The sequence below is a fragment of the Diceros bicornis genome, chromosome 22, assembly GCF_020826845.1.
Source record: "Diceros bicornis minor isolate mBicDic1 chromosome 22, mDicBic1.mat.cur, whole genome shotgun sequence".
NCBI lineage: Eukaryota > Metazoa > Chordata > Mammalia > Perissodactyla > Rhinocerotidae > Diceros > Diceros bicornis.
The window spans coordinates 18,930,902-18,953,683 of NC_080761.1; the positions used below are offsets into that span (position 1 = coordinate 18,930,902).

The 22,782-nt window shown below is 44.9% G+C and overlaps 2 protein-coding genes and 1 long non-coding RNA gene across 7 annotated transcripts in view; 2 read left to right on the top strand and 1 right to left on the bottom strand.

The window, feature by feature from the left end:
- LOC131419993 (uncharacterized) overlaps positions 1-11,609 on the top strand; it is a 56,857-nt gene extending 45,248 nt beyond the window's left edge. Inside the window, exon 7 of the mRNA XM_058565643.1 lies at positions 11,488-11,609. The gene's annotated coding sequence lies outside the window, so the exon portion shown is untranslated. The remainder of the gene's footprint in view (positions 1-11,487) is intronic.
- Positions 9,006-15,353, bottom strand: LOC131419995 (spermatogenesis-associated protein 31D3-like). Its single transcript, XM_058565646.1, has 4 exons — positions 15,092-15,353; positions 14,289-14,334; positions 13,639-13,699; positions 9,006-13,355 (listed from the first exon to the last, which is right to left on the bottom strand). Exons 1-4 carry the CDS (start codon positions 15,287-15,289, stop codon positions 9,086-9,088), a joined length of 4,575 nt encoding a protein of 1,524 aa, XP_058421629.1. The 5' UTR covers positions 15,290-15,353; the 3' UTR covers positions 9,006-9,085.
- On the top strand, positions 15,057-21,998 carry LOC131419996 (uncharacterized). 5 transcript variants are annotated; one of them, XR_009223429.1, is made up of 3 exons: positions 15,057-15,199; positions 16,618-16,736; positions 21,913-21,998. It is a non-coding gene; the product is annotated as an uncharacterized LOC131419996 (long non-coding RNA). The 5 variants fall into 5 exon arrangements; XR_009223430.1 differs by having other exon boundaries at positions 16,666-16,736; XR_009223427.1 differs by having other exon boundaries at positions 15,057-15,188.
- The last annotated feature ends 784 nt before the right edge of the window (positions 21,999-22,782 follow it).

Here is a 22,782-nt window from a genome sequence, read left to right on the forward strand (position 1 = left end):
GAATATGACTCATGATCAAGTGCTGGGAACCGGGAGAGTTGTTTAGAGAGACCCCAAACTCTCTAAATAACCCAGTCAAGGACTACAGAATCACCATGTTTGTGATTTTATTTGGGAACCTGCTGCCACACCCAGACAGTCTGTGAGATTCAAATGGAAACTTTAGACCTCCCTGAACCCCTAGTTCTGCCCAGTCTCTTCCCCTAAAAGAGTGATGTTCTCTCCCCTCTTTAGAGTTCCCATTTTAATTGTCTCTCTGACCCAACCAAACTCATTTAGAAATTTGAGAAGAGGAACAGGAAAATAAAGAATCATCCTTTGATGGGCAACTTCTGGTTCCAGCTCCATCATTTAAAGAGCTTGGGAGTCGTTAGTCCAGTCTTAGAAGAAGCAAAAAGCTGAACAAACTGAAAATCAGTGACTTTTCTTGGAGTCATCAGAGACTTTGAGGTCGCAGGGCAAACCACTACCCAAAATCTTCAGAGAGGGTGACGGCAGAGAATCATAGTCAGTATCAGCTTACCTGGAACAGAAGCCCCTGGAGCCGGAAACTGGTAGAAACACGTGGAGGGACACTTGGACAAACTGCTGGAGGATGCATGTGGACTAGCATGAGAGTGAGAAACTCCAGGAGTTGCTGTCTTAGGGGACCCCACCCATTCATAAGTTTTACCTTCAGGAACCCCACCAGGTTCTGACAGTGAAGAGCCATGCAGAAACTCTGATGTTTCTAGTGGGGGAGGGTGGGGAGGGAGAATGTAACCATTTTGAAAACATTGAAATATCCCAAGTGTTCTCCGTTACGGAAGCCTACTGAGCCATGGAAAAGACTACCAAGCCTTATCTCACATGGGCAAAGGGAAACTACCCAGCTACAATGCCTCTAGCCTTCTTGTCTCATCTAAAGAGTGAAAAGAAAAGGAAAAAAAAGCTTGGAAACACTTGTGAACATCATGCCGAAGGACACAGGACTCCTAAAAGACTGAGATTTAATCATATCCCCTCCCCCAACACCTTACCACCGCATCCACAGGGCTGCAGTCAAGTCATGGGATCATAGCAGAAGGAGCTGCAAGGCATAGGCTCTATTTAAGGAGGAGATTGAGGGAAATGTAAAGACACCAGGGGAGACAACAACAAGGACACTAGAGGAAATTGAAGCCTCTGACATCTACAGCTACAGTAAATATTAAACACAGCCCAGCACCTAGCCAGATTAACATATGACTCCACACTAAAGGTTTATTTACTTTAGTTCTTATTACCCAATACATCATGTCTGGCTTTCAACAAAAAATTACAAGGCATGCTAAAAGGCAAGAAAAAGCAGTCTAAATAGACAAATCAAGCATCAAATCCACATTCAGATGCGACACAGATTTTGGAATTATCATACATAAAATCCAAAATAACGATGATTAGTATGTTAACGGCTCTAATGGAAAAAGTAGGCAGCACACAAGAACAGATTAGGAATGCAAGCAGATGGAGGGAAACTGTAAGAAAGGATCCTAAGGAAATGTTAGAAACCAAAAACGCTGTAAGAGAAATGAAGAATGCCTTTGATTGGCTCATCTGTAGATTGTATATGGCCAAGGAAAGAATATGTGAGTTTGAATGTATGTCAATAGAAACTTTGCAAACTGAAATGTGAAGAGAAAAAGAGTTAAAAAAAAAAATTTAAAGCCCAGAATATCCAGGAACTTCAAGAGAGTTTCAAAATGTATAAGATATGTGTAATTGGAGTACCAGAAGGAGAAAAAAGAGAGAAGAGAGGGGAAGAAATATTTGAAGTAATAATGGCCAAGGATTGTCATTAATTAATGACAAATTAACCATGGATTGTACAAGCTCAGAAAAGAACCCAACCTGGTAAATACTAAAAAAAGTCTATACCTGGACATATCATATTCAAACTGTAGGAAACCAAAAGATAAATCTTGAAAGAACCCGGAAGAAAATAATCACCCTACATCTCAAAGAACAAGTATAATTGTTATGGGCTTCTCATCATAAACCATGCAAGCAAGAAGAGAGTGGAGTGAAATATTTGAAGTATTGGTAGAAAATAAATCACCACCAACCTAGAATTTTATATCTAGTGAAATTATCCTTCAAAAGTGAAGGAAAAATGAAAACTTTCTGAGACAAACAAAAAGTAAGGGAATTCAGCAGCAGCAGTCCTGCCCTGCAATAAATATTTTTAAAAAGTTCTTGAGGGAGAAAGAAAATGATCACTTGGATCTACATTAAAAAAGGGAAGAGAAGGAATAAATTAAGGTAAAATAAAACTTTTATTTTTGTTATTCTCAATTGACCTAACAATGATAATGTATTGGGTGATGATAGTGTATGGATAAGTGAAATGAATGACAACAATGTTACAGGGGACTTAAATCAGTTGTAAATGTATATTGCTAAGTCCAGGGCAACCACTAAAATATTTTTTTAAAGAACAATTGATAGGCTAGGAGACAAGAGAAAATGGAATCATAGAAAATGCTTGTTTAAAACCAGAAAAGGCAGAAAAAGTGGGGAAGTAAAAAGAATAGGTCTAATGAACTACATTGGATATTAATCCAACTATATAACAAAAATCCCTGAATGTAGATGGTTTGAATTCACCAATTAAACGACAGAGACTGTGAGAGTGGATAACAAAACAAGACCCAATTATATGTTGTCTACAAAACACACACTTAAAAACTAAAGATATATTGGGGCTGGCCCTGTGGCTTAGCGGTTGTGTTCGCACACTCTGCTTCGGTTGCCCAGGGTTCACTGGTTCAGATCTGGTGGACCTATGCACTGCTCATCAAGGCATGCTGAGGTGGTGTCCCACATAGAGCAACTAGAAGGAAGTACAACTATGACATACAATTATCTACTGGAGCTTTGTGGAGGAAAAAAATAGGAAAAAAAAAGATACAAATTGAGTAAAAATAAAGAGACAGAGGAAAATGTACCATGCTAACACTAGCCAAAAGAAAACAGCACTAACTATATTAATTTCAAAGCGGACTTCGGGACAAGGAAAATTATCGGGGATAAAGAGGGGCATTAATGAGACACACAGCCCTCAACATGTATACATTTAACAACAGAGGGTCAAAATATGTGAGGCAAAAACTGGTAGAACTACAGGGAAATAGATGAATCCATTGTTATTGTTGTATATTTAAACCCCTCTATGAGAAATGGACTGTTTGTACAGTTGGAAAATCAATGTGGATATAGTTGACCTGAACAGCACCATCAATCAACTTGATCTAATTGACATTTATAGACTACTTCATTCAACAGCAGAATACACATGTGCTGGGCCACAAAACACACTTTCACAAATATAAAATAGAGATCATACAAAGTGTGTTTTCAGACCATAATGGAATTAAACTAGAAATCAATTAGAGAAGGATATCTAGAAATCCCAAAATGTTTGGAGATTAAACAACACACTACTAAACACATTGGTCAAGGAAGCAGTCTCAAGATAAAAAAAATATTTTAAATGAAAATTAAAATACAACTTATTAAAATTTATGAGGTGCAGCAAAAGCAGTACTTAGAGGGAAATTGATAGCATGGAACGCATCTATTTGCAAAGAAAGATTTAATATTTCTGAGGGACTCTGATTTACTTACCTGATTGATGTCTCTCTCTTTCCAAAATATTGGGAAATGTGGATTCCTCTTTAGGTAGCACAGTGACAGAAGAAGGACCCCCACCCCACATAGAAAGGGAAAGATGGGAATACCTAGAAACTCAAGCTGGAGCTCAGCCATGGTGCAGTAATGCTCCTCAGACAAAGAGGGTCGTCTGCATCATCAGAAGTGCCTTGCTGCCTCAGGCAGCTGGGCATTAAGAGTACACATTCTAGACTAGACTTCCACGCCCGCATCATAGAGCTTTAGCACAGACGCCAAAGGTTCTTGAGGGTGGGGGAGGGGACAACACAGGAGATGTGAAGCCACGATTCCTCCCCCACCATGCAGCCCAGCAGATTGGTCCATCCCTCTGGGGCCTTTTAGATACCTCCAACTTGCCTTCAAACTCCACCCATTCATCATAGCATATATTTACCTGAAGTTTTCTGTTTATTCTGTTACCCAGATATTGCCTGAGACCCTTTTACTGCTTGGTGATCTCCTTTTGGACTCCACATCATCTTTGAAAGTTGGCTGTGCCCAGGGATTTACACCCACAAGATCTCCTCTGCCATCAACTACAGCTTCCCCTCATACATAATGTGTTTTTACCTGTATGAAACCAGAAATATACTCAGCAGCAGCCCCACCCCCCATAGCTCCTCAAAAGAATCCAGTTTCACCAGAAAGCGTGAGAGAGCAGAGTAGCCTGTACCAACGAACAGAAAGCATGAGAAAGAGGGAGATAAGGGCATGGCACACCCATGGACCCATGGCAAACAGCTTAAAAATCTTTAGTGATTCTTTTTTTCCCCAAGTTCCTCTTAGGCTGTTTAGCCCCTAAGGGTTCTCAAATCTAGCCCCCTCCACCCATACAGTGTCTCACTCTGCTGGTCCCTCTTTGTCTTCTCTGCCAAATCTGCCCTTCCCAGCAACATTTTAAATTTTTCCATTATTTTACAGAGCAATTGTGCTGGACCACAGCCTGCAAGATCAAACTCATGTGGGTTTAGGGACTGGGCCAGTCCTCCACCGGATTTCCATCTTCCAAAAATGTGTTGACATCCTTTGTCATATCTTCTCCCCTTCTTGTCATCCTCAAGTGCCTTATTCTTTTTAAATCCTTTACTGGTTTTAACAGCTTTATTGAAATATAGTTCGCATAGTATACAATTCACCCATTTAAAGTGTATAATTCCGTGATTTTTAGCATACTCACAGACATGTGTAACTGTCACCACAGTCAATTTTAAAACCTTTTCCTGACTTCAAAAAGAAACCCCACAACCTTTAGCTATCATCGCCCTCTCCCCTCATCCCCCCAGCCCTAAGCAACCACTAGTCTACTTTCTGTCTCGCTAGATTTCCCTATTCTGGATATTTCGTATGAATGGGATCATATGAGGTTATTTGTGACTGGCCGCTTTGACTTAGCACAATGTTTTCAAGTTTTATGCATGTTGTAGCATGGATCAGTACTTTTTATTGCCAAAAATTATTACATTGTGTGGATATACCGTATTTTATGTACTCATTCATCACTTGATGGGCGTTTAGGTTGTTTCCACCCTTTGACTATTATAAATAATACTGCCGTGGACATTTGTGTACAAGTTTTTGTGTGGGCATATGTTTTCATTTCTCTTGAGTATATACCTAGAAGTGGAATTGCTAGGTCTTATGGTAACTCTATGTTTAACTTTTGAGGAACTGCCAGACTGTCTTCCAGAACAGCTGCACTGTTTTTCATTCCCACCAGCAGCGTATGATGGTTCCAATTTCTCCACGTTCTCAACAACACTCGTTATTATCTGACTTTTTGATTCTAGCCCTCCCTGTGTATGTGAAGTGCTGTCTCCTAGTGGTTTTGGTTTGCATTTCCCTGATGACTAATGATGTTGAGCATCTTTTCATCCAATCTGTTGATGGCATTTGGGGAAGGAGGGGAAATAGACAAGTGTGTTTGGTGTACTGTGTTTAACTCGAAACACAATAGCTCGTTTTAAAATGTATGACAGGAAGCCAATTGTGTTCTAAATATTTGAAAACACATAGTGATGTGAAGTCCTTCTCAACGTGTACCGTTGTCTACTTTTGTACTTGTTGCGTGCTGTAGTTACTGTGTGATTAAGGGACTGCAACGCTGTGCACTGAATTTGCTCAGTAGGATTACTTTCTGTGTGGGGTTGAGGGAGGAAGCCACTCAGATGACTCCTCAGGCTTGACTACAGGGCAGAGCAGAACTGATGGCCGAAGCCTCTAAGGCTTTTCGTCGCCGATGCTGTGCCATCTGCTGTGGATCAGTGTGCTCCACAGGTGGTGAATATCAAGGAGGTGTGAGAGCTGTGACATGGGCACAAAGCATACGTCTGAGAGACGGATGGCAGGATGTCCCAACGGGCTTTTGCCCTTTAACCTGGTGTAGGAGAGGGACGTATCACAGGTGCCAGATGATAACCGAAAGCTGGGTGAGGGGTACGTGGGAAGTTACACGGTTCTTGTGCATGTTTAAACATTTCTGTAATTGAAAGCTTAAAACAGTAATAGTTGCATGCCTATAAGGAGAGGGAGGGACCGAGAGGATACCTGGCAAGGGGGCTCAGTCCATCAAGACCAGGGTTTAGCTCTGTCTCAAAAAGGACACTTCAGGAAGTGCAATTCCTTTGAGGTTAGGAGGAAACCTCTTTTCATATAACAGGAAAGGAGGAACGGGAAAGTGTTTTTGTGAAGATTTTTTGATGGAAAGTTCCCATCTCATGGCTTCTGGCTCCTCTGTGAGTGGTGGTCCAGGACATGTGCTGAGCAGTGGGGACAGCCTAAGTTTGAGGAAAGTGAAGGAGATTTGAAATAAATTTGAGTAGCATCAGAGAGAGAATGGCCTAAGAAAACAGTGACCTAAGCTCCGTTTGTTTTGTTGTTCACGTGTTAGTAAGCATGGGGTAATTAATTGTCGAATAAGTGAATGATTTCCTCGTAGTGCTGGGGCCGAATTTCTCGTGGCACCAGTAGACTTGATGGTGAGATTTAATCCAGTATTGATCAGTTACTTATAGGAAGTCATTCCTGGAAAAGGCAGAGAGATGGGATTTTGGCAGACAGGAAGGATTAAAGGGGATTAGATGGGGCCCATTTGTGGTGAAGCTTTTAAAATGTTGTTTACCTAATAGACCATCAAGTCTGCCTTGGAGAGGGAGGAAACGAAGACAAGAGCTTGGTGGATAGACGAGGAGTAAGTGGAAAAATGAATGGCTTGGAGTTGAAAAATTAACAAGGGGCATATGAGCTGGGGGATGAGGCCAAAGTGTGGAATGTCAGACCGTATTAATCCAGATGGCAGAAGCGATCCTGGTGATAAGCTCTGGAGTGTGGCAGTAACTGCACTGGAGTGGAAGTAGAGGACCCTAAGATGAGATGATGTAGAAACTGAGAGGCTGGGCTAGTGGCTGGTCCACCCACGTGGATGTTAGAGCCTCCACGGCCTCCTCACCTCCTCAGGTTCCCTGCCCTGGGCCCCATCCCACCTATTGTCCCTCCCAGGGCCTCCACAGCATCTGCATTCTTTCTTGGACCCCAAGCTTCAGACATTGTAGGGTCATTGGCATAACTCTGGACAAGAAGATATTGTAGGGTCAATGGCATAACTCTGTGCAAGAAGATAAAATGTGGGAGTGAGAGAGGGCTGTGGGGGACATCGGTTTTGTTTTTGTTTTTTGTTTTAACACCCAGCGTTTACAAGTCTTTCTGGAAAAACGACCTCAAGTGCTCTCTAGGATACTCACCCCATATGTGAGTCCCATTCTGTACATTGGAGTTGCCTTCCCTCCAGACCCCTATTGAAAGGGTGGGTATGTGTGCAGTCCATGGGGACCCCCCCCAGATATCTGTAACCTGGTGCATAGTCTAGGACTCACCTCTGGTTCACGAGCTGCAGGTGTTCTGTGGGAGACCTACCATGGCTCCACCGAGGCCATGAACGTCAAAGGTGGCACCTCCATCCTGATAGGTGAACTGTACACACTAAGGGCAAGATCTTGTATATTTGCATCCAGCATGGATGGAAGGAAAGCACCAAGATCACCTTTCCCTAAGAGGGGGATGCCATGCCTGCAGATAGTGTTTCAGTATCCAAAGAACAGCCCTGTGCCTTTTGGTATAAGGCATCGATGTGCTGTGCGTGCTCAGATCAGCCTCAAGGAGGTGGAGCCTGGATCAGACTGAGGACGCGGGGGAGCAGGACAGGCTCACGATATGGATGACGTGGCATAAACCTTTGTTCCACCAGCAGGGTCGTTCTTTCCCCTCTTCATTTGTTCTTCCCTCCCCACTCCCTCTAAGGCATCTTTTCCTTACTCTCAGCTTTATTTTCCCGTGGGAGGTAGGTGGCTGCCTGGTCAACATTGCTACCACTGGCAGCTGAGTGATGCTTTTGCTCTGGAACAAAATGTTGTCACTCTGCAGCCTGAAGAAATACCCGGCAAGGGGAACCACTTGCCCCAGGTGCATTTCCAGCAGGGAAACCTCAGTGCCAAGTCTCAAGTGTGCTTCCCCAACACATTGCCATGACCCACATGACAGATTCTTAAGCAGCATCTGTGCTGTTCCTAGCCCCTGCCCCGCCAGCCCAGGATCCACTGCAGCAATACCCACCCTCGCCAAACACTCCCATCCAGGGTTCACCCACCTCTGGGGTCCTCTGGTCACCGACCTCTAAATCATGATGAAGCCAGTTTCTTCTTCACATTATTTTCTGAAAAATCTACCTGTCCTTGACCCTCTTCAGATATAGAAGACCTGTCTTCCCTACTGCTCTGAGGATAGAAAACATTTAATGAGGGCAAGGTGTGGGCTGCTCTACTTGCTCTACTTTCTTTTTTTTTTTTTTTTTTGAGGAGATTGGCCCTGAGCTAACATCTGTTGCCAATCTTCCTCCCTTTTTTTTCTTTTTCTCCCCAAAGCCCCCAGTACATAGTTGTATATCCTAGCTGTAGGTCCTTGTATTTCTTCTATGTGGGATGCTGCCTCAGCATGGCTTGATGAGCGGTGAGTAGGTCCGCGCCCAGGATCCGAACCGGCAAACTCCGGGCTGCCAAAGCAAAACTCGTGAACTTAACTGCTGTGCCACTCGGCTGGCCCCTACGTTTTTATTAAGGCTAAGCTAAGAGGCAGGAAACAGAGTCCATCTCAGACTTCATCAGGGAGGAAATGGGCTTTGGGGGGGCACGTGATATCAATTTCTCCACAACAGCTCCGGGAGACTGGTCACCTTTTAGAAGCCAAAGGAAGTAATTAGTAAGAGCTGAACTAACTAACTCCTTTCCCTAAGCATGAGTCCTGAGCTATCCAAAACCCATGCCCCCAACACAATACACAGAGAAGACTTAACTATTATTAGAGGATCATTTATTGGGGAGAATGAGTATTCTCCCCAAGGAAGGAATTATTTTGGGGTGGGAAATTTTCCTGTCTGGAAATGCTGGAGAAGCATTTTCTGTTGAAATAGCAGAGACAGATCTCTGAACACAGTGCCTTCATCAGAGGTGAGAGCGACCGGAGGCCCCTGGCCGGCTTGACGCCTGCAGGTGGGGTTTGGGTGGGGCACAAGCTCCCTGGGGGGCACGGATGAGGGAGGTTTCTGACCCCATTGCGGATCTTTCACAGTTTTCCGGGGGTGTCTGTCCTCGTCTCTGCTCCGTCTAACGCTTATAGGATAACTCTGGCTGCCAGTGAGAGCTTCCTGGCGGCAGGACTTGGTGTTTGTTGCTTTGCAGGAGGGAACCCTGTAGTTGGAAGGATGCCCCTGGACAGGCTCTGCCCTGCCCTGCGCTTCTGCCTTCTGCTGAGTTTTCTCAGACTTCCTCGGGGAGGGAAGGGGCCCTTGAGGGCAGGTGGTATCTATCACATGCCTACGCCCCAGTTTCTCCTCTGGGAACTTCCCAGCGTCTGTCATGGTCTTCTGAGCTGTGGTTGTCCCAGTAACAGCAGCTCTCCTTGTAATTAGACCTCTGCTCTGTGCAGATGATATGGGGCTGCCCTTTCCCTGGGAATTTTCTTGCCTTTTGCCTTTTATCCCGGGATGAAGCCATTGCAAAAAGTGGTTCATTTTTTTCCTGAAGAGGCTCTCAGGAGGAGGCTGTCCCTTCTGTGATGGGATCTGGGAAGACTTGCTCCCAAGCGTCTCCTCTAGTGGCACGTCCTGAGTAGGCAAACTCTTCCTTCTAGGTTGGGATGTCCCCAACCCTGCATCCCCTCCACCACGCTCTTCTGCTTTGGGGCTTGTAGGGCTCACTCTCTCTGCAGCTGGTGGGAAATTCTCATCGTGGCACCTCCTTAAGACATGTTTAGGGACCCAGCTCTCCTGCCGCTGCTCCATGCTGATTCCTCTGTCCTCCAGATGGACATGCAGCACCTGGGAAGCGCACGTGTCCCCACTGGAGACACCCTGGGCATGAGTCAGTGAGGCCTTGTCAGTCAAGCTCTCTGAGGCAAGGGGCCTGTCAGTGGGTTGGCCTTGGGCCTGGCTCTGCTCCCTCTTCTCCAGTTTAGACTTTAATTCTCTCAACAGCTGTTCTTTAAGGTCTGATGATGTAGGATCTCGGGGAACTGATGTTTTTGGCAAGGGGCTTTCAGTGGTCACAGTAATTTCTACTTCCTTCTCATTTGCATTTATCATTTGGGAGCTTCCTGGCTTGCTGGTTGTCAGGACGTTACCAGTTTTCGATTGAAGAGCATTGAGCTCCTTGGCCCTGAATATCTCCCTGGACACGGTGGGCTCGGAGAGAGGTTCTGACTTCTTCTCCATCTTTTTGCCCTGTCGCATTTCTGCTCTATCACTGGAACTCACTCTGTTATCCTTTGGCACATGTCCGACCTCGACTTGCCTTGCGGGCAGCTTTGGGGGATGTCTGTCACACAGTCGAGTCTGTCTCTGACTTACTTTGCGTGTGATGCCGTGTGTGACAGGCTGGAGAGTCTGTCTGGCACCGTTACTTCTCTGAACATCCTCTGCAAGCTCTTGGTTGATACCAGAGGGTGATTGTCCCAGGGTCCCCGGTCCTTCCCTGCCCACAGGTGAGGTGGCTGGGAGAGGACGACCCAGGACCAGGGCTGAAATTGTTGTTCCTACTTTTTCTCCACGAAGAGATTTAGAACTTCCTCTGAGGGGCTTGAAGCCCCCAGATTTGGAGTCCACCTCAGAAATCAGGTTGGTTGAGGAGGGAAAGTGAGAACGGGACAGGGACTGGGATGCGGCATCTTTCAGTTTAAAGATCTCTATGGATTCAAGGACCCTGCGGGGAAGGCCCCACAGCATCCTCATACGAAACCTTTTAATATGGGCTTCCAGCATCTGTTGTGCTCTGGAATCAATGAAGGAAAGCTCCTGGAAGGTATTCAGGGAGTGGTCCCCACCCAGTGATGGTGGCAGACTTCTCTGTTTTATTTGGGTGTGGGATTTGTCAGAAAGCAGCAATGTCTGCTTGATAGCGTGCCGTGAACTATGCACAGTTCCAGGGAGCCGACCCTCACTGATTTCCTCAAACTTCTTGCTCAAATGTACTTTCAGGACATTTTGAAGTTGTTTCTGATCTAGATTCCCCGCTGAGGCCCTTGAGTTTTTCCCTGACAGACTCGGCATGTGACTACTTAGGTCTTTCTCAGAGTCATAGCCCAGATCCTTATGGGAAGAGGTCTCTGTGTCGCTCAATAGATGAGCTTTGGAGCCATTCTCTGGGCTGTGCTGCTGATCCTTCCCCATGTCCTTCTCTAGCTGAGGCAGTTCTGAGCCCCTCTCATGGAAGCTTTCGGGTTGGCTCAATCCAACATTTAGCTTTTTGTTCACAGAGATCAACGAGAGTCCGTGACTGCTCTCCAACTCAGATGTCTCTGCAAAATTGGTCGGAGGCATCATCAGTGACAGAGACTCATGGATCCTGCGGGGTAGGCCCCACCGGTGTTGGATGAGCCTCTTTCGAAGGTGATGGTCTAGTTTCTTCCGCAGCTCATCACTGAGAGGAAACTCTGCGGGAAGGATGGAGACTGAACCATGGGCCTGGGAGGCCCGGCAGCAAGTTGAGTTGGGAGCTGAAGGACAGAAGTCCTCCTGAGATCTTTGGAGCACAGATGGTAAACCCCACAAACTTTCCTGTTGTTTCTGCAACACATTCCATTCCAGGTGTTGAATTTCAGATGTGCTGAGAGACTCTGGTTCATTCTGGGGTCTGTGGAAGCACACTCCACAGATCCTAATCTGGGGTCGAGGACCAGATGGTAGGATTGGGAGTGGGCATTGAAGGTGGGCCTGGGGCTGGTCCTGACTGAGAGGTAGGGGCTGGGATTGGGGCAGGGGTTGAGGCAAGGGTTGAGGCTCTATCTCAGGCAAGGACAAAGGTAGGGAATGGGGAGGTACTGGGTGTTCATGGTCTGTGGAGGCATTCGAGATGGTATTGAAAATGAAGATTGAGGAAGAGTCACCTGACCCACGGACAGCAGAGGGCAAGGACTCGCTGTGCAGAGATGGGAGACCCCAGAAGAGCTGGATACGTTTTTGCTCTAAATGGTCCTCCAAGGTTTTAGGATATGAGGGCTGCTGTTGCACGTGCAACTCCTTTGGTTTGCCTTTGCCGCTCCAAAAAGGAAGGGAGACTGCTGAGTCATGCTTATCAGCAATTGACTCTAACATTTTCCCCGAAGAATTTAGCTGGTCATCTGCCCCAAGTTCTTTTGGAAAAGAACCGCTTTCCTTGTCCCTTTCCTTCCACATCAGGAAGTCACTCCTCTTTTGGACTTGTCTCTCTAGGAGTGCCCGGATATCAGGGCTGAGAAACGGGAGGTTACCAGGCTCTATAAGGTTGGCTGCAGGGTCTCTCTCAAAAGAGGCCTCTGAAGAATGGAGGGCAAGAAACTCTTGATGAAAATCACATGGTGGCAAGGTGGAAGGGAACAGGCCTTTGGCATGAGGTTGCCACCGGGAGAATTCTGAAACTGACAGGCTTGAATGGTCAGTGCCTTTGATTGTTAGGCCACAAGTGGACAACCAACCAGGGCTATCTGGAGATGAGTTCTCTGGAAGAGACTTCAGTAAGATGGAAACCGATTTAGATTGAGTCACAGTTAAAGCACAATCTGGTGGTGGTGAGACAGACAGGGTCAGTGGTGCGTGATAAGAAGCCAATGAATCAGTGGGATTCATTGTCTGGGACAAATTTGGTAAGGGGTTGATATCTTGGGAAAGGGTGGGGTCAAGAGAGAAGATGGTATGCAGAGACAAAGTGGCCTCTGGTTGGAGAACAGGATCTGTCATCTGAGTGTCTTGTGATGGGAGACAGGGAAAGGCAAGGGGTTGGGATGGGAAATGGCTTGCTGGAAATTTGGAATCCAAGGGAGGAAAAGGCTCTGGTGGCAGAGAGTGACCCGGTGGTGAGGGTGAAAGACAGTCAGCTAAGGAGGGGGGCCGTGGGGAAGGCTCAGGCAGAGGGGCTGGTATGAGGTCTCCTAGAGGGACTTCTGAGAAGGCAGAGGACACAGTGAATGATGACTCAGTCACAGAAGCTGTGGAAGCCATGGAAGACACAAAGAGAGTATCGTCTTCCAGGTCCTCCAGGAACAGCAGCCGATTGACCTCAGCAGTTGCGTTATTACACACCTCACAGAAGGAGTCTGGACATAAGAGTTGACGAGCGCGGATGGTGGTGTGATGCTGGCCCAAGGGGCTGTAGGAGACAGGAGGTACAGAGCTGCAGCCAGGACCAGAACACGGAAAGGCGGACCTGCTGGCCTGGCAGGGGAGGGACCACCTGAAGCCTGCTGCCCCTTCACTTCCCCCCACATCCGTGACTTCACAATACCCTCAGTAGCCCTCACCCCAAGGCCTTCATTCAGAAAGCCGTTCCTATGGCTACCCCCTCCCATGACCACTGCAGGCTGCACCAAATCCCTGGAGTTACATAGAACATGTTAAAGGAGGCTCAGGAAAGAAGGGGAAAGACTAATCACCTTTTCAGAATAGAAATCAGCTTCCTTTTCTCCTCTATTTCCCTCTGGTAGTAGCTCCAACCTGGGAAACCGGCAGAGTGGGTTAAAAATGGAGTGAGTAGAAGTATAGGTGTTATACAGGAGTCCCTTTATGGGAGACCCTTGGGATATTAGACTCTGAAAGCCCCAGGAATCAGCAGATGGGGTCAAATGGTTAGTGGTAATATTAACAAGGTTCACATGTGTATGTTGCTTCATTTATAGAGTACTTTCACATACAGTACCCTATGTGATGTTCCAAACCACCCTGTGAGGAATGTAGGTCAGTGGTTACCTCACAGAGGAGTCTGATCATCCCGGAAGTCAAAGTACTTGCACAAGGTCAGGAGACAGAAGTACTGACTCTTGACATCTCCCATGGCCACCTATTGGGCAACACCCATTGTCCAGGTCCATCACTGCTTCATCCCCAGGGGTGGGCCCAGCAGGGAATCTGAGAAGTGTCTCAGGTTCTGACTGCCTTCTCATGAGCCTTTCCCCTGAGAGCTCTGTTTTCTGAGAGGAGCTGTGTGTGGTGACTAACATCCTGAGAGATCATAGATCTGGGAGCTCATGGAAAGGACAGGAAGAGTCACCTTTGGAGAGCTCAGGTGGAGTAGGCAGAACCTTACCTCTCGATGTTCCCCCTTTCCTTCTCCTCTTGGCTCTGCCCTGACGCTGAGAACAAACAGAAAAGAATGAGGGGCTGGACCTCATTTCTCTCGCTCCTCTCTCTAGGAAACTCAGGTATCCATTATTTGAGAATACTATGACTCTCTATTTTAATTACTAGAACTTGATGTTCTTTCCTTTCATTAATTTTTAAAGGTGGTAACATACTTTCAATTTTTTCTTCTTTGAAAAACTCTCAGTGTTATTTTTGTCTAGGAGGTCCACCCTTGATATTCTCAGTCAGAAGTTCTCTGCTCAAGGAAGTCATAGAATCTGAGGCCAACAGTCACATCTGTGCTTCCTCAGATAGGACCTTATATCCTGGAAGAGAGCTTAGTCTCTGGTCTCTGCTCAGAGGCTCAGCCCTGCTCTCCTGATCTGCCCAATACAAAGGAAGCCTTGGTCGAGTGATGCCTGACATGGCAATATGACTCATGATCAGGTGCTGGGAACAGTGTTTCCCTGCACAGATCCCAAACTCTCTAAATAGCCTAGTGCAGGCCCACAAAATCACTGTTTTGAGATTTTCTCCAGGAATCCTCCACCACACTCAGATGGTCTGTGAGCCTTGAGTAGAAACAGTCCCAGCTGAACCCCTAGCTCTGCCTGACCTGTTCCCCTAGAAGGATAATGTTCTTTCCTCTACTCAGACTTCCCATCTTAGGTGTGTCTCTGAGCCACCCAAACTCATTTTAAAATGTGGGACTAGAAATGGAAAGAACAATAAGGAATCTCCGTTGGGGGCTTGCCCAGGGATCTTTACCTTTTGGAAGACTTTGGTTTCCCAGCAGGTTGGTGCAGATGGAATCCCCACCAGCAAGCACAGGAACAGAAGGAGCAACCACAACCCACACACAATGGTGAGGTTGGGGTCAGTATCTAAGAATGTTGAGCAGACGCTCGGACACACCTCAATAGGGCTATTCAGAAATGAGAGAACATTCCATTGACTGAACTCCATTGTCTGAATCGCAAGGCTGCCTGAGGCAACTGAGCTCTGAGTGTTCAGGGGCTGGACTATAGTCCCAGGCCTGCATCACAGAGCATTGAAGAGTCACAAAGGGTTTCAGAGGGTGGGGGAGGGGACAGCACGAAGAGGGTGTTCCCTGAGCCCCTCCCCCACCCACCAGACTGGCAGATCTCTCCACCTCTCCTGGGCCCTCTAGGTCCCTCTACCTGCCCTGCCATCCTGTTTTCCAACTCCGCCCTTTCATCCTATCATATAATTACATTAATGAAATTTTCTGCCTGTTTCATCTGTACCCCAGATATTGCCTGAGTCCTCCTGTACTGTTTGGAGAACTTGACTTTGGTTTCACCAATTCCGCTGTCTTGAAAGTCTGAGATGCTGCCTGGAATTTTTGCTTGTATCCAGACATTTACACTCAGAATCACATATGTCCTCAAATCCGTCTTTGCTTTAGCATGTTTTTGCCGTACATGAACCCTGATATGGGACTTAAAGTTCTTGTATGCTTATTTCGTTTTGTGAATGTTGAACAGGAAATTTAATTTTTTTTGCTTCACTCAGCCTTTCCTATCTTCATTCAGTGGGGCTGACTCAAATTATTGAAATGAAGAAAATTCATTATTCATCATTCACAAAACTAAAATCAGTACAGGCACATATCGCTTAACGAAAGGGATATGTTCTGAGAAATGCATCATTAAGCGATTTGATTTTTGTGTGAACGTCATAGAGTGTACTTACACAAACCTAAGCGGCATAGCCTAGTACACACCTGGGCTATATGATGCTACTCTTGTGGCACCACTGTCGTATATGTGGTCCATCGGTGACCAGAACGTTGTTAATGCCATCACGCATTGCATGACTGTTGTGTATGACAATAACAAAATGGAGTAACATATACGAAGCCTTCTAAAAGGGAGTTGTGAGTTCATTAAGTAAGTAGGGCTTATGCACACACAGCACGCCTACCACAAGATGTTAACTGAATTTTGAACTGTACCTGACACCAGAGGTCACATCTTGAAGTGTTTCCTCATTCCAAGAAGGGACAGTCTGCCTAGATGCAGCTCAAGGACCAACTACGTGCTGGCAGGTCAGCTCACCCCATGCCAGAACTAATCATTAACTGTTCATTGTAAACCTTTGTAAGGCTGTGTGCTTTGCCCTTATAAACCCCTGCCTTTTTCTTCCTCAGAGCACATTTGAGCTTCTACTTGAATCTATGTTTCTTGAATTGGAATTCTTGAAACTCCAAATAAACTTTTTGCTTCTTTTGTGGTTTGTGCCTATTATTTGTTGACTTTACATGGTGTCAGAAGTGGGATCCATAACTACTGACCTCCGATTCTGGCGCCTCTTCACAGACAGGAGGAAGGCGCCTGCAAAGAATCTTTTCTGCTCTATTGTCTCCTCCTGATGGCTGTGGTTACTGGTGGTAAGTCCTCCTTGGCCTGGATCTCCCATTTTTGGTAGAGGTCCAGACTCTTTATTTGGGTGTCCTTTGATACCTGTTTTGGCCGTCCTTTTGTTGTCAGCTTTGTTAGGACCTTCTATTTGTTTGGTTTCTTTGTTGGGCCTTTGATCCTTTGGTAAGTACAGAGAAATGGGAAGTGCATTTTCTAAGGGGACAGCCGAAGGGCAGTCCCCGCGGGATTCCTGCTTGTTTTATGTTTAAAGAATACGGACCTTCTACATGTAGATTTTTGTCCCACTGGGCTCACATTTCTCAGGATGATTTAAGGCTTCACTGCCCTAAATGGGGCGCCTTTGAAATTCCTAAATTGGTTTATCTGGGCGTTCAATTGGAAAAAAGGCTATCGAACCAAACAAATCAAAGGAGAAGCTTATTTTAATTGGTATCCTGAGGCCTCTAAATGGAACACTGAATAGGTCGTTTCCCTGCAAGCCCATTAATTCTAAACTTACTGAAGTCAATTCAGATCTCTCTCAAAGGCTTGCAAAACTAGAAAGATCAGCCAATGCTTTCTCTGGTGCTGCAGCTGCTTCTGCTCCTCCCCTACCCCAACCTCTGCTTTCCCACCTCTGTATCCTGTGGATGGACTTCCTTTTTATAATGATGACACTAAAGCTCTCCTTGATTGCCCTGCACTAGCAGCTCCCTTTAAAGACAGGAGATGGAAATAACCCCACAATATCCTACAACCTCTGGACAAAATCTGAATTATTAGCTGTGACTAAGGGAGTCCCCAACCCCAAGGAAGACCCTCTTAAATTTGCAAAAGAATTTGAACTAATTATTGAAACTTATCAACCTGGCTCTTCAGATTTGTATCAACTTATCCACATGCTTGTGGGAGAAGGGAAAACCAAAGAATGATTTCTAAAGCAGGCTGAAACAATCCATGGACGACTTTCTAAGTAAGGCAAGGGAGCCATGGGAGATGTTGATGTTAGCTGAAAGACTTCCCGAAAAAATTCCTAATGTCTTCCCAAAGACTTTTGACTGGAAAAGGATTCAGCAAGGTATACGTAAATCCAATGAATCTGGGTTTGACTGTTTTGACAGGTTTGAGAAGGCTTTTAAACAATAGTATGGAATTGATCTCACTGATGACAAAACTTCCTCCCTGAATGATTCAACTTTTGTCAATGGTTGGAAGATGAAATTGCTGCTCTTGTCAAGAGACATGCATTTAACTGGGCCACCATAGAAATACATGATTTTGTTAATTTAGCTGAACAGTCATCTAGAACAATCCAAAAGGCAGCGAGAAAGAAAACTGGCAAAGCCCTCAACATTAAAGTCCAGGTCGCATAAATCATGCAGGTTCAGATGTCGCAACTAAAAGACAAGTCTCCTCAGACCAATAGGACTTCTCTGGAAGGTGTCTGTCATCACTGTAAAACATGAGGCCATTGGAGAAAAATTGTTATATCCTAAAAAGGAAAAATCAGGCCCCCTAGCAAGAATCTCGGTTTTGACCGTCTGTTCCAAAAGGGAGAGCCTTACAGTCATTTCAGTAATATAGCTGCTCTGAGGATTTAAAGCAGACATTTCCTCCTAGCCAATTTCTTAGGGGAAATTGAGTTAATAATTGGAGGTCAGGTCACCAGAGCCCTTATCCATATGGGGGCCACCTTATCAGTTGTCAACTCCACCAACCTTTCTTGTCCCCTTTCTTGGAGTTCAGAAACCATACAAATGGTGGGGGTGTCCAATCGGCCCATGACTCTTTTTAAGTCACTCCCAATTTTTATTCAGTTAGGCTCAATATCAGGATCTCACCCATTTTTGTTGGTCCCCTCTGCTCCTGTACATTTACTTGGGAGTGATTTCCTTGAAACTTATGAAGCCCACATCTCTTTCTCTCCAAAGGGGGAAATATTTCTTGAATTAAGAGACCCTAACCTTAACTGTTCTTCTATGGATAACTCTGCCTGTGTAATGGTTTCCGTCCTTGTCTTACCCACTGAAGTCAAAAAGCAGCGGACTCCTATCTCAGATGCTGTTCCTGACTGCCTCTGGTCAGAAAGCTCTATGGATATTGGCTGTCTTCACTCTGCCATTCCAATAAAAGTTGAGGTGGGTCCAAATAAGCCCTTACCTCAGGTTAAGCAATATCCTTTTCATGCAGAAGCACTTGAAGGCATTAAGCCTATAATTGAAGAATATCTAAAACAAGGGCTCATTATTCCCTGCACAAGTCCTTGCAATTCTCCCATCCTTCCTGTACATAAACCTCATGGAAAAGGAGATTTGTACAAGATTTGAGAGCCATCAATAACATTGTAATACCCTGGCACCCTGTTGTCCCCAACCCTCATACCTTACTGTCTGCTGTTTCTCCAAATAGCAAGTTCTTTACAGTCATAGACCTTTGTAGTGCCTTCCTTTAGCATTCCTGTAGATCCTGATAGCCAATTTTTATTTGCCTTCACTTGAGATGGACAGCAGTACACATGACAGTCATGTCTCAAAGCTACAGTGAAAGCCCAGACTACTTCTCTCAAATGTTAAAGGCAGATATAGCAGAGGTAACCTTTTCAGAACATTCGGCTTTATTACAGTACATGGATGACCTCCTCCTTTGTTCGCCATCAAAAGAGGCATCTATCATAGAAGGACTACATCATTTAAGGAAACTTGCTTCTAAGGGACATAAAGTCTTTAAAGAGAAACTGCAATTGAGTCAGCCCCAAGTTAAATATTTGGGACATTTGATATGTAACCAAGGGGTTAATGCTTGACCCAGATAGAATAAAAGGAATCCTTTCCCTGTTCCCCAGACCGAAAGGCCATTGAGGGGAATTTTAGGATTGGCTGGTTATTGTGGAAACTGGATTCCTAATTTCTCGAGAGCTCAACCTTTATACTCTCTGCTTAAGGTTGACCAACCAGAACCCCTCAAATGGTCTGAAGAAAATCAAAATGCCTTCGAGACCATCAAGCAGGGTCTCCTTGACACCCCAGCCTTGGGACATGCTAAGTACACGTTGCCCTTTTTCCTTTTCATTCATGAGAAGGAAGGAAATGCACTGGGTGTCCTTACCCAGCAACATGGAGGGCAACATAGAGCAATAGGCTATTAGAGTCAACAGTCAGACCGTGTATCTAAGGGACTACCTCCCTGCATGAGAGCCGTTGCTGCGACTGCAGCTCTTAGAACTGCCGAAGAAACCGTCAGGGGCTCTCTTCTGACCATTTATGTACCTCGCTCGGTGGAAGCCCTCCTTCATTCCCATCACTCAACACCTCTGCGCAAGCAGGTTAACCTGCTATGAGCTTCTCCTTCTATCCTCACCTACTGTCACTATTACTCATTGTCGTTCTCTCAACCCTGCCTCCTTCCATTGATTAGAAATCAGGATAATGTTGGAAACTAGACGGAACCTATAGTGACCCTAATCAATCAGTCGAGCCTCGACCAAACTTGGCCAGCCCAAATCAATCTCATCTTCTGCTCCAAGTCTACAGGATCCTCCGTTGTCCCTGTAAGCATTCCCACAATAATACTCGTCTTGATTGTTGTATCGTCTGTGAAAATGACTACCACTGCACCATGAGATTCCTTCCTTTGAGCCTAACAAGAAGGTCTGGGCACGTGGGCCCACTTATGCCTTGTCCCTGGAGAATACGGGATATTTCTTCCTATGCATCTCCGATATTTTCTCCCTTCTCCCTACCTCCTGGAAGGGACAGTGCAGGGTAGCAGCACTCTCTCCAGATGCTAGTCAGAAAAAAGCTTCCTTCCACTGCCTACATACCAAACCTCGGCTCATTCTTCTATCAACTTAAAAGAGCCAAAAGGAATTGTGACTTTGAGGGACTCCCCACATATAACCTTATTGTAGATGACACAGGATTGGGGGATGCCCTTGTTAGGGCATTATTCCCCACCTCTGGAGTTAGTGCCCTTGAAACGTCCATCAGCAATCTTTGTCTAATGATGGCTTCCATCTTCAATGTCACCCAACAAGCCATCGAATATCACGAGGGTCAGAGAGTGTAGCAGAGGTTGTCCTTCAGAATTGAAGGGCTCCTGACATCCTAACTGCTCAAGAACAGGGTACCTGCACACTCCTGGGAGAGGAATGTCGCTTCTATGTAAATGAGTCTAGTCACATAAAACAAGAACTAAAGGTCATAAAAGATAATATAAATCTCCTTAGTGATAAAGGTCATTCTACTGGCCTCCTGGACCACTTTCACCTGTTTGGAGTTGGGCTCGGAGCTATTCTGAGATCAGGGTTTGAAGCCTTACTAATGATTATTGTTCTGGTTTGTTCAATCTTTGCCACTGTTAAACTGCTAAAGATTTGCATTTCATGATGCTGCATGTCTGTCTGTACTGCTACAGTGATGATTGCGTAGTGACTTGAGATGATCGACCAATCTTGCAATCCCAAACAAAGGACTTGATACTTTTTCCAGATAGAGACTATGCCTAAGACTCTTTTCCTGACCACCTCCTTATTGCTGAGATGTGACGAAAGCCTCTGACGGCTACTGATGACTGAGCATCTCACTTCCCCCCCATATAGGACATGAGTTCCTGGGAATGCACCTTCCTGGTGACGAAGGATATATACATATATATATATACACACACATATATATATACACACATATATATACATATATACATATATAGACATATATACATATATATACATATATACATATACATACATACACATATACATATATATACATATACATATATATATACACACATATATATATATCAAACAATTGATCTGCCGTGCTTTCTGCTGAAAGATCTCAATCAAAAGGTAGAAATATGAACGGCGATAACAAAATGGAGTAACATATGTCAAGGCTTCTAAAATGGGGCTGGGAGGGGCCATTAAGGATGTGGGGCTTATGTGCATCCACCACATCCACCACTAGATGTTAACTGAACTTTCGAACTTTACCTGACACCAGAGGTCACATCTTGAAGCGTTTCATCATTCCAAGAAGGGACAGTCTGCCTAAATGAGGACCAACTACATGCTAGCAAATCAGCTCGCCCCATGCCAGAACCAATCATTGTTCAGTGATTGTTCAATGTAAACTTTTTTCAGTGTAAACTTCTGTAAGCTGTGTTCTTTGCCTTTATAAACCTCTACCTCCTTTGTCTTCCTAGGAGCACATTCGAGCTTCTACTCAAATCTGTGTATCCTGAATTGCAATTCTTGGGACCCCCAAATAAAGTTTTTGCTTCTTTTACAGTTTATGCCTCTTATTCATTCAGACTGTACAGTGATAGGAAAGCAGGGGTTACATTGCCTTGGGAGGAGGTTACATTGCTGGGGGAGGAGGGAGGGATCACAAAAGGGCAAGAGGAAACTTTTGGGGGTGATGGATATGTGCATTATCTTAATTATGGTTATAGTTTCACAAATTTATACATATCTCAAAATTCAGCACATTAAACACTTTAAACATAAGCAGTTTATTTTACGTCAGTTAGGCCTCAATAATACTGCTAAAAAACCAGCACAACTAAAAATGTTATTTAAGAACACATACACAGGTGGGGAAATTACAAAGGAAAATAAGAATGGTTAACTCAGATTTGAAAATAGTAGTTACCTGGAATGGGGGAGGCACCTAGGGACTTTGTCATGTTCTGGTACTAGTAATAGTCTACATCTGAACCTGGGTGCTGGGTATCTTACTATCGTTTTAACTGCATGTGTGTTTATATGACCTTTTGTGAATATAAATTTCACAGTTTAGAAAAAAAGAGATTCTGTAGTGAGGACCACAAAGGAATGAACCTGTATTTGCTAAACTGCACTTTTATCATTTTTGTGCAGAACACCCTCAAAACCTTTCAAATAAAATTAAGCTGTTTCCTATCTGATGTATGTCACTGGTTTGAAAATGGCAAAGTCTTCATCTGTTTGAGACAGATTGGTTATCAGTTTCAAAGAAGGGGGAAGGGAAAGATCAAACAGAAAAGCTATTGTTTACTACCCTACTTGTCATATTTCTGTGCTTATTAATAAGT

Coding starts and splice junctions, on each gene's coding strand:
- LOC131419995 (XM_058565646.1), bottom strand. CDS start 15,289: ATGGAGTTCAGTCAATGGAATGTTCTCTCATTTCTGAATAGCCCTATT. Junction 14,335..15,091: donor AAACCAAAGTCTTCCAAAAG/GTAAAGATCCCT, acceptor GTTTGTTCTCAG/CGTCAGGGCAGAGCCAAGAG. Junction 13,700..14,288: donor GAAAGGGGGAACATCGAGAG/GTAAGGTTCTGC, acceptor CCGGTTTCCCAG/GTTGGAGCTACTACCAGAGG.